This window comes from Danio rerio, chromosome 7 (genome assembly GCF_049306965.1).
Source record: "Danio rerio strain Tuebingen ecotype United States chromosome 7, GRCz12tu, whole genome shotgun sequence".
In the NCBI taxonomy this organism is placed as follows: domain Eukaryota; kingdom Metazoa; phylum Chordata; class Actinopteri; order Cypriniformes; family Danionidae; genus Danio; species Danio rerio.
Genome location: NC_133182.1, coordinates 26755061 through 26767093, shown reverse-complemented (window position 1 = coordinate 26767093; position 12033 = coordinate 26755061). Strand labels below are relative to the sequence as shown.

Genomic DNA, 12033 nt, shown 5'->3' with positions numbered 1-12033 from the left:
TTCACTTCCATTCTAATGGAGGGAGTGATTAGTTCGTGAATGAATCTCCGCTATGAATGACTCGTGTGAACCATCAATATCCCTGCGTCTCAATGTGCATATGAAGCTTTCTGATCTAAATGTTAGAAAACATTTGTAATATTCAATAGTTTAGGGTGGTCATTATGCATTGAAGCGCAGGCACTGTTATGTTATCAAGCAAGTTACTTCAAAAACTAGGCGTTACTTCAATTAGCCAACAATAATATAATAAGTAGGTTTCTGGCACCGCAGCATCTTATTGTCATATTTAATTTACATTGTTTGCTGATTTTATTTATAAGCCTAGAAAACTAAGCCTAGAATTTGGTGCGAGTTGGTGCTACTTTGCCTCATGATCAGTGCAGTAAGGGACTGTATTATCATCAATAATGTTTTTAGCACAGCTTTTTTTCAGTTCCCCAACAACAAACTGTGCAAAAAAAGATGGTTTAGATAGAAATGTAGTTTTTTTATTGTCTATGTAAGCTAAGTGTGCAGGCTATGATTTTAAGCTTGCTGACTCAGTACAGCTGTTAAACAGCTTCAGTTTCCACTTTTCTTTCTGTTTCTAAAGCCTGGTGTACTTCATTGCTGTCAGTACAGATACAGCAACACTGAACAACCGAGTCTCTAAGATCAATACAGATTCACTGTTATCTCTAAAGTTGCAGTGTGAAGGAGTGCAGCTATCATCAGAAGTTGATTTAGCTTGAAATATCTTTGAAACAGGATGAATTTGAGTTGCTGTGGCGGTCTATTATCATTGCATCAAACAAAAATGACATGCTGCTTTTTGGAAGCCAGAAAAGACGCCAAACCCCCCCCCCCCCCCCCCACCCCCTCTCTTTGCAGTTCTGCTGGTTTGGTGTATGCATGTATTTTACCTGTCAAGCAAAGCGAACTCTGTATTTACTTTATTGAAGCTTTTATCTCCTGTGATTTCAAGTTTTATTGCTGTTCACTCTCATCTTTAATTCCTTTTTTAGGCCACATGATCTTGTATTCTGTCTTCATGTGTGAAAATTTATTTAAACTCAAGAAACAGGCACAACAAAAACATCACCATTCAGCGTGTACAGAGATTGACATCTTTCAGGTCAGTTAATTTTGTTAAATGTAACTTACTTTCCCTGTATCAGACTCATCTGTAAAACTGGACCAGTGTCATTTTCTCCATAAATGTCCAAACCTTGGAGTTCCGGGAAGTCTGGAGTTTGTTAAGGACCAGGACATTCCTCTGAGAGATCAGAAATAAAAACATCTGGCTCTTAACTAGGAAACACAATTCCCAGGAATCTTCCTAATAAAGATTGCCATAAAAGTTGACATGTCTGAAAAAAAGCTTAAACATTATTATAGGAGTAAAAAAAATGAAAGGGCACAGCATAGAGACAATAATGAAGAGTTTGTTAAATTACTAGTACCTGCCAAAGTATTATAATAGCAAAGTAAATTACAAAACTGATGCATCTTGCCAGTACTGTCACTTATATACAATATATAATGCCTTATGTAAACTACCTGACAAAAGTCTTGTTGCCTATCCAAGTTTTAGGAACAGCAAATAACTGCATCCATACATCTCCGCAATGACTAAAATAACTTTATTAATAAAGTCATCTGTATTGGCAAAGAAAGTGTTCTTGCAGGACTCCCAGAGTTCATCAAGATTCTTTGGATTCATTCACGACAAGACTTTTGTCAGGTAGTGTACAGTATATTAACAATTAAAAAAAAAAAAGTCATATTCCAGGACGACAATGCCAAGATGTGTCAGCTCAAATAGTGAAAGAATGCATAATTTTCACACACAAATTGACCATTACCTGACATCAAACCAATAAAAGATTTTGTAAGTGCAACATGTTTAGTGCTGGATAACTACTGAGAGAAGCAGGAGAAGAAAAAAGCTGCGCTCACACAGAACGATCATATACATAAGTCAGCAGTCTGTTGTAGTCTGTAAGTCTCCAGCAGCTGCCAGAAGCAAAAAAAGGGTCATAACCTATAGATGACCTCATCCAGAGAGTGGAGCAGCACAGCATCTTTGGTGTTGATCTCATGTGTTATGCCGTTTTTCTAGGATAAAATTATTTCCAGAAAGGACATTTTAGTCTGTTATACATTGGGGATGAAATTTGCTGGTGATGATCTGGTAGTTCAGTACATAGTTTGGAGGTGGTTGAACTATCAAAGTAGGGTAAATATTAAAAAAACTCAACAGTTGAGAAGTTCAGTCGCTTTAGTCAAAGAATAAAAAGAATGGAGACTCACTGAATTCAGACTGGCTAGATGAAGGGAAAAACATATGCTTTAGTACATCACATTCCCTCTACACAGACCACTTAGTTCCTTCAAAACTCGCTTTTTTCTCTGGTGTCTGTGAATAAAAACATACCCTATTAAGTACAGCACAAAAACAAAGGTATGTTTGGTCAGTACCTTTGCAGGTACATTATTTTATATACATTTTTTCCCCATGCACTGGTATAATATGTAGCTATTTGGCTTTCTGTAGCATGTTGTTTCAGACTATTGGAAAAAACACCTGCAAATACACCTCTAAGTCTTTATTTTATAATATTATATCTGATTACATCTGTAGATTTGTATTAGAATGTATATTATCTTTAAAGGCGTCAAAAATTAATTAAAAAACAACTAAAGATTTGTACTATAAAAATGTTAGGATTTCTTAAAGCAATAAAATTGAGAGATATAATTAAAGGGTTAACTCACCTCAAAATGAAAATATATTCACCCTCAAGTTGTTTCAAACCTTAATGCATTTTGTCTTCTGTTGAACACAACCGTTAACTTAGGATGTTTTGCATATTGTTTTTAATGTACCATATGTTGCAGAAAACCCACCCACTGTATATATTAACAAAATATTATGATCACGTTCAGACTACAGCTACATGTATATACATATTACATACATAACTATAACTTTATCCAGCCTTACCAGTGTCTCTACTGCTCGTGTTTGATCAGTCCAGATGAAGGAAAGTCCTGAAGAGGTTAACAGGAGGAAAAGGTCCATCTGGCCTGGAGGAGGGAAACCATTTACTGGCCTTAGTCCAGACCCAGTTTTATTACATGTCCATCTAGATGAGCGCTCCAGACCTGCTATGAGCGGTTCTTAAGATCCTCTCCAGCCAGAAGTGTTTCCAGGTCAGCCTTGTTCACCTTCACATCTTACGTCAACCCTCAAAGAAAACAAGCAGATTTCCTGTAGAGGCCTGTACTCTGAAACTCTAGATACAGTTCAAGAGCAGATGTACAGGATGAGTCACTATAGGAACAATGAAATCGTGATTAGCATAAGTATACGCACAGTGTGGATACAAAAATTAACATATATTAGTAGCAGTGGCAGCAACTATCAAAGTTAAAATGTAACTATCAACACAGTCGTAAAAACTAATAAAATATGAAGTGACATACTTTTTTTTTTTTTTTCAAATAAACAAAACTAAATTATAGAATTAAAAAAATGAGTCGAATGAGTATATTCATATGGGTATTCGTTCAACTAAAGGAGATACAGTGGAGATCCAAGTCGACATCTTTCATTTGACATCATTCTCGTCTGAAGAAAAGCATATTTGGAAATGCACAGCATGTTTAATCCTTATTTATGTTCAAAGACAACACACAACATATAGCCCAGTCAGTGCAAACCTCTCATCGTAATCTTCACCAGTACATGTAACCTCTTGTTAGAAAGTAATTCTGTCATTCTGAGTTCATAATAGTCCAAAAGGTAATGCCATGCCAGTTTGTTTATGTTTTAGGTTGCTGAAAAAATCATTTACTCTTTTGTTTTTCTGGCTTCTCCTGTTTTTTCACGCTTCATTCCCGCGTTTGTCTGCTTCAGAAAGGATCGGATGTCAGAAGCGCTTTAATGATCACGCGCACGGTATTATCAGCTCAAGAAGTTTGTTATTTCAAATATAGACATGCGGCGGGTGCACAAGAGCTCTCTGGAGCAAGTGAAACAACTCGCGCTTTTATATGGTCTCGTAAAACAAACAGGACACTGCAGATTTTCTTTGCAAATTGTACCCAAAAAGCGGTACGGTACAGTACGGTTCACTTTTTGGTACCTTTTTACAGTGGAAACGCCATAAAAGCATACTGACCCGTACCTTACCACACAGTGGATCAGGCCATAATAGAATTTGTACTAAAAGCCACCACTCAGTGGCCAATTCTTTTATCAAAATGATCAAATCAAAAATGTTGAATAACCTTTGCTGAGGAACATGTTGTGTGGACAGATTACTGGCCCAAAGATCGTTTAAATGATGAAAGCCAATTTCATCTGATAGGCAATATCATGCTCTTCATCAAACGGTGGAAAGACTGAAGGCAGAGTGTGTTAATTCCTTCGCAAAAAGTGGAGAACATGTCATGATAGTTTGCAGCCAGACATTATTGCTAATTTGGCTTCTATTACAGCTACAAATAACATGGCAGAATGAATCCAAACATGGCAGCAAAATGCGTTTCCTTCCCTACATTCAACGCCAATCAGTTTTCTTGCAGGACAAAGCCTGAAAGCTTCAAAACCATGAGAAAGTTCTTGGGACACAACATTAACAACACGGTTATCACAAAGAACAGCCTTACCATCATATAAAGATATTTGTCAAACTATTTACAGGGATGGTTAATGTTATTCCAAATTAAATGTTCATTTTTCTGCTGAACACAAAAGGAGAGCCAAGTTTTTACAGGGGTTGGCAGTGCTTGTTCTTAATCTACTATGCATTGGTGATTCAGAGGTAATTTGACTTTTTGAACTTCCACTCGCTTCCCGTATTATTGGTGGACTTCCTCCCTCCTCGCATTCATTAGCCGTCTCTGTGAAGTGAAATTAGATTAAATTCAATGAGGGTAAGCAGAGTATGACTTGGTCACAAGTGTGTGCACGTGTGTGTGTGTGAATGACAGCTCTGTCTCGTGTGTGTGCAGTCATACATGTCTCTGTGGTTTCCTGTCAGCTGCTCTTTCTCACAGTGGCCATCAGGCCTTGACATCATGCTATAATTCTGGCTTGATGTGTAAAAAGCATGATGAACATTTCTAAAACCAGTCTATTAGCCAAAATGGACACTGTGAGAAAAAAACCCTCAGCATTAAACAACTGTATGCACTACAGCTACATGATAAAATGATTCTGCCATCTAGGAAAGCTATTAGAGGAAAAAAGCAGCAGCTGTTGTTGTTTGGCAGACTGGCAGTACATGATCAGAGCGATATTCCAGACTGCTTTCTGACAAAAGACAGTTCAGCTCCAATGTCATCCCTTTGCCATTATAATTACAAGTGTAGCTCTGGAGACCTGGAACGGAGCATTACCGGAAGGATAGCAAAGGAAAGCGACGTCCACTTTGAGCCACATTACCATAAATAATGGAGACCTAACGGCTCAGGATTGAAAACAAAAATATAAAATGTACCTCTAATGAAGGATTAGAGAGAGAACATTTATAGTACACTGCATTTAGATGGATTTTTTTGTTGTCGTTTGCATGTTAAAAACAAATTTGATTATGATTATTCATGTGTGTGGCTTCAGGGCAAGGGTACGGAAACACATAGTCTACTGAAAACAGGATGGTGCTCAGTGGGCAGGCCGGATGTGAAGGGGCGAGAGCAGGTGGCAGTCAAACCTCTATTGTTAAGGGAAAAAAATGGTGAAACTTGTCATTTAACACCTCACGGAAGCACAGAGGAGGAACAGACCACCATGATGACCGCATGAGAGGTCCACCATCTGGAGAAATGAACAGAAAGCACTAGGAATGTTAAAGGGAATGTGCACACAATAATGAAAATTTGCTGTTAATTTATTCATACTCACCTTCTTGCAGGGATGATGTAAATAACTTATTCTTCAGAAAAACTCACCATAGGCATTGGTGAATTAAAATGCATGTCAACAGCTAACAGCATTTTGAAAAAAAAAATATGCAGGCTAAACTACATTTATACATATATATTAATATGAAAATGATCAGTCAATGCAAGAAATTAAACATCATTTACAGTATAATCATGAGCAGGTTCACAGCTATAGAAATCTAACGAACAATATGTAAATCACATGTTTAGCATACAATTGGGATATCACAGATATAAAAAAACGAAATTTAATGTACATTTATTTACTTAATCCCAGGATTATTTACATTAAAGTTGATGTTTAGCTGCACCATATTGGTGTTTCATAACATCTAGCTTTTTATGAGGTGAGTTGTTAGCCCAATGCTCAACCCCAAACCTGGAGGACCAGGACATATATGCATACACTATGGACAATTTAACTTACCCAATTCACCTACAGCACGTCTTTGGACTGTGGGGTGAACATGAACATGCAAAGTCCACACTGAAATGCCAACCCAGCCAGGGCTCGAACCAGCGACCTTCTTGCTGTGAGGTGACAGTGCTACCCAATGAGCCACCGTGTCACCCGCAATGTACATTTACATAGTATAATTTCAAAATATTGCACATATGCCGATGTACATATAATAATTTTCAGCTATTAGAAACACTCAAGATATATCAGTAGTTTAAGAATTTGAGGTTTTACATTTAGGCTATGTGTGCTTTTGAATTGCATTATAGAATCTTAATCTCTCCTCTAACAACTTTTGATGTTGAAAAGTTTGAAAAAGTTACTTTTATTTACGGTTTAATAGTTTGAAGTGATACATTGTCTGCTTGATGACACAACCCCCACTACCCTTTCTATTATTTTATTGACTTAATACTCTAAATAGGCCAAGTATATATTATAAAATATATCGTTTCAATCCAAAATGTTAGTAAAAGACACTTTGTTATACTGCAGAGTTGAATTTTCAACATAAAAATACGAGAGATGTCAACCTCCCATAATGCAATTCGCAACCGTAAATAAACGGAAAAAACATCATAGCATATGTTATCTGTGTAGGATTTCAATATCTTGAGCACGAGGATGATAACTATTTTATTGTTAAAATGTTCAGCTTCTTACAAAGACTAATCTTTTGGTAACGCTGCGTTACCAATCTTTTCGCTTCATAAACACCTAAATCAGGGGTTCTCAATCTCGGTCCTGCAGATTTTGGCTCCAACTCCAATCAGACACACCTGTGCAAGCTAATCAAGCTCTTACTAGGCTTTCTAGAAACATCTTTGCAGGTCTGTTGAGGCAAGTTGGAGCAAAAATCTGCAGGACGCCGAGTTTGAGAACCGCTGACATAAATTAATCATTAGGAACCACAAATACTATTGGAGTTTTTTAGTTTCACCAGTTAATATATCATTAACTTATAAATGTATGAATCACCAAACACCAAAAATCGTACTTAATGTTCTTCCGAAGAAAGCAAAAAGTCACTTACATCTTGTACGTCGTCAGTAAATTAGCAACACAGAGTCGTTTTAGAGTGAAGATCTAGTTTATATTTTAAAATGCAATGTATTAATGAATCATATTTTTATATACTTACGATATTACATGAGGTTTTTCAGTCTTTTAGATACCATGTCCTCATTTGAAACCCTTTGACATTATAAAATGTATGAAAATATAAAATAAGGCGTTGACCAGTACTTCTCCGAGCAGTTCACATTATTTACAGATGTCCTGCTGCCACCTAGTGAAGATCTGGCAGAATTACATGGCGCATAAAAACAGTGCAAACGAGTTGGGTGAGTTATTTATTGTATCACATTCGGCTTAAGAAAGGTACATGTAGTTACAATACTTCAATAATATCATAATTACTTGGTAGGGGACTGTATTCCCAGTATTACAAAAAATAGGATTTGTTTTTGGAACATCAAAACACTAAAATAAGTGAGTACCTTATATTACAAAACTAAAAGTTTTACAAATGCAAAATAATTGTTACAGATGATAAAGAAAACACTGTTAGAACTCTTCCATTATACCTGTCAAAAACAAGTATACAATTAAAGACAAAGTGGTGCCAGAGGAGAAACTCGGTTAAATTAGGATCAACGCAATACAAAATAAATCAAGTCTGCAGTCAACTTTGGGGGCGAATCTCTTAATTTTGGTTCACATCATCGAGGAATAGCTTCATATTGTACTTCCTTACAAACGTGCTCATACAAATAAGCTCGATTTACGCATGTAGAAAAAAGACATACAATTTATCATCTGTACAAAAAAAAGGTCTCCCAAAACTTATCCAAATGAACATGCAAATGAAACCTAAAATATATACACACTAATAAAAGAAAAACCTGAAACAACACTGATGTACAAACATAAACGGCAGACTATATAACAAAACTTTCGTATTTGAGACATGCCACTACAGAAGGGTGGGAATTGTGTCAGTATATGTATACCACAAAATGCTAAATATCAAAGTAAAATCCTGTTTTAACAAAAGCAGGCCCTTTGTGGTTTTCCTGTTGTCTATAAAGAGCAAACCGAAGTTTAATTGGCTGTTAACTCGTAGTTTGGGCCTCTATGATCAAAGCAAACAGACTAGAATGGGTGTTAATGAGTTTTGGTGTATAAATAAAGCATTCAGGGGCAGCGAGTCTCGTCATACACGTTTCATTCATTTATGTGGGCAGCCTTCATGTGCTATACTTCAAACTGTCATACAATGGCCTATTCAAAATGGACTAAGAAGATCTCATTACAGGGATAGTGTTACTGACAACGGGTGAAGTCTCATGATTAAACATACATTTTTTTTTCATTTGGAAACACTGTGTATACTGTAGAAAAAAAGAGGGAGATCTGTTTTTCCAAAAAGAAAAAAGGACTGAATACATTTTTGTATGAGTGTCCGTGTTTCCTTCTCAGTACTTCGGTACTTTGGTGTAATCCTCTTGGTGTACACTCTTGCAAAGGCCCATAGAAAATATCATTCCAAGCAGCTGTAGGAACAATAATTAAAAAAATCATTACAAAGAGATCAAAATGGACATGTTAAGTTTGGTATTTTAGCATAATGTAGGGCCTATTACACTTTTTAAAGATCAAAATGCCTCATAGATATTTCACTTAATCATGCAACAAATAGGAACTAATCACCAGTGGTGTGAAGTAACATATCACAGATACTCCAATTACTGTAATCGAGTAGTTTTTTCTCAAAAATTGTGATATACTAAGTAGTTTTATAAATGTGTACTTTTATTCCCCTTGAATACATTTTTAGGGCTGTATCGGTAACTCCCCTAGGGCTGTAACTCCCCTACTTTCCTTCAAACTGCAGTCACTACTCTATTTCTTTCTTGTCTGTGGTGATAGGGATTTCTTTATGGCTAAAGTGGAAAAATCAGTCCTTCAATTCCTGTCCAATCAAATCACACAAAGTAAATCGCATCATACTGAACAACCTCAAGACATGGGTGCTCTATAAATGCACCAAACATTTTGGAAACATTACATAAATGTCCACGAAGATGTCTAAAATCTTTACACACAATGACCCAGAGACTGTTTATATATAGACTGCATGTCACTGATGTGAAAATATAGGATGTTGACTGTATGAGGATTGAAATCACCAAACAGCCTTAAATAATCACTACATGAAATGAAGCAAAAATGATAGGAAGAGCTGAATGAATGAAAGAAGGATTGAACTAATGAAGGAAAGACCAAATGAATGAAGGAAGGATTCAAGGAAGGACTGAACAAACCAAGGAAGGAAGGAAGGAATGAACAAAGGACCTAATGAAGGAAGAGCAAAAGAATAAATGAACGAATGAAGGAAGGACAGAATAAACAAATGAAGGAAGGAAGAAATATGAAGATAACTGATTGCACTATAGAATGTACGTTAACACATTCCTGCACAAACTGCATGTAAATGCTTAAACTTTTCACTGTGTAATGCTGCGTTCACACCATATGCCATAGGTGGCCAACCCTGTTTTTGGAGAGCCACGTTCCTGCAGATTTCAGTTGCTACCTATATCAAACACACCTGAACCAATTAATTAGGACCTGAACACCGCGTGATAATTACAGGCAGGTGTGTTTGATATGAGTTGCAACTGAAATTTGCAGGAAGGTGACTCTCCAGGAACAGGGTTGGCCCCCCCTGCCATATACGAATGAAACGTCAAGCGCAAGTGATTTACATGTTAAGTCAATGCAAAGATGTGAATAAACATCCTACGGTGTGATTGCGCACAAATGAAGTGGCGAAAATGACACAATTCGCACAAATGAAGCACAATTAACATGTTTAATGCACATGTTTTACATAAATTGCTCAAGAGAAAATCCTGCTGCCAACACCAGACAACAGTTCATCAAACTGGGCTGGGCTCAGTTGGAAGCACCACTAAAAGCTACCATCATCCATGTACTCACATAGCACCTCTAAAAGAATCTAGTGGACTCAGACACGGCTCCAAACGAATCAACGCTGTTTTTCAGCCTTCCTAAAGCACATAAACGCAGCTTTTCTCCCGATAAAATCCATGTTAGCCATTAAGCAACTAAGCTCGAGTCACCAGGCATACAAAAGCCCTGCCCATGATGCAAATCCACGTCTATTGTACGGGAGTAAACTCAAAATGTTCACGCTTCTATTTATGCGCAAACAGCATGATTTATTCGCATGTTCCATGTTTGGTGTGAACACAGCATAATACTCACTACTCTTGGGTACTTTTAAAAGGGCTACTTTTTACTCATACTTTGAGTAATTTTTACAACAGATACTTTTACTTTACTTGCACTACATTTTTGGGCAAGTAATGATACTTTTACTTGAGTATGAGTTTTCAGTACTCTTTCCACCACCACTAATCACCAGGGCTAATTTCCTGAGAACAACCTTTTGCTAGCATTATTATTAGATTCACACCAGACTAGGAACTCTAAAATGACGCAAATCGACTTGATGATGTGCTGTTATACAAAACCAACAACTGGACAGAGGTCACCAAGATTGAATCTGTGTCTTCATTGTGTGTTTTATGATAATAAAGATAATAAAAGGTATACATTATGCACCAGAAACTACATAAAGCACATATTTACATCACTGTAGTTCCTAATGTGGTGGATTAGACCCTGCTCTGAAGTAAAAGCTAATTTAATTCCCCAAATGTAGATAACTAGATAAATTAATTCCTGTGGTGTGAATGCATCAAAAACTTATGCTTATTTATTATATACTTCTGCGCCTTAAGTGTAAGTAAAGCATTATAGGATCCCTATAAAAAAGGCTTCGATGATAAACACCCCGAAATTCTGTACTAGTACACATAAGGCAGAGGAGATAGAACATACCTCAATGACAGCCACCCCAAGACAGATTCCCAAAATAATTCCATAATTTGTGAAGAGCCAGCTCCCCACATGCTCCAGACAGCCCTGAAGAAGAATTAAAAATACATTTCTGTAAGAGCATTCAACTAAACTAGAACTGTTACCAAACATTTTACGTTAAGCATAACATATATAAATAATAAAAATGATATCTAAGAAAGTGTTTGTTTTTTTCTATAACTGGTTCACGTAGATGTGTAATAAAGTTGCCCTCAGCAATGTATTTAAAAGTGCATCTGCTATATAATATAAGTCTTTTATATAAAACAGAAAATCACGTGATTATTTTTTCTCCTACATGAAAATGTTCCATGTTTCATGTGTGTTTGACGTGATTTTAATGTGTGGTTTTTTCTGTAAGAGCTCTCTATTACACACCAATATGTGTTTCCAAACCACTATGACTGACTTTCTTCTGTGGAACACACATTGAAATATTTAGAAAAATGTCGGTAAGCATAAAGTTTCATTACTTATTGTCTTCTATTAAGGTTTCTGCGGGTTTCATCAAATCAAATTAAAAAAATTTTAAAGACATTTTTAAGACTATGAAGAATGAAATTTCAGACTTCTATAGGGATAAGTGCTAACGGTGTTTTTAATGACACAGCAGAAAAAAACTAATTAGTCATTTCTTAAGCAGGTCGCACACCAGAAGTGCCGCT

The 12033-nt window shown here is 36.4% G+C and overlaps 2 protein-coding genes across 4 annotated transcripts in view; both read right to left on the bottom strand.

Moving 5' to 3' along the window:
• The window catches only part of tspan18a (tetraspanin 18a), an 82406-nt gene extending 74738 nt beyond the window's left edge, over window positions 1-7668 (bottom strand). Inside the window, exons 1-7 of one of the 3 annotated variants that reach the window (XM_073906417.1) lie at window positions 7539-7668; window positions 3151-3281; window positions 2990-3072; window positions 2761-2818; window positions 2296-2401; window positions 1942-2100; window positions 1147-1258 (exon numbers count right to left, since the gene is read on the bottom strand). The gene's annotated coding sequence lies outside the window, so the exon portion shown is untranslated. Of the gene's footprint in view, window positions 1-1146; window positions 1259-1941; window positions 2101-2295; window positions 2402-2760; window positions 2819-2989; window positions 3320-7538 lie in introns of all 3 variants that reach the window. The other 2 variants (XM_073906415.1, XM_073906419.1) reach the window with 2 other exon arrangements.
• Window positions 7669-7736: 68 nt separating this feature from the next.
• cd82a (CD82 molecule a) overlaps window positions 7737-12033 on the bottom strand; it is a 30548-nt gene continuing 26251 nt past the window's right edge. The window contains 2 exon segments of the mRNA NM_212661.2: window positions 7737-8952; window positions 11330-11413. Of these exon segments, the coding sequence (NP_997826.2) occupies window positions 8875-8952; window positions 11330-11413 (162 nt within the window). The 3' untranslated portion in view covers window positions 7737-8874.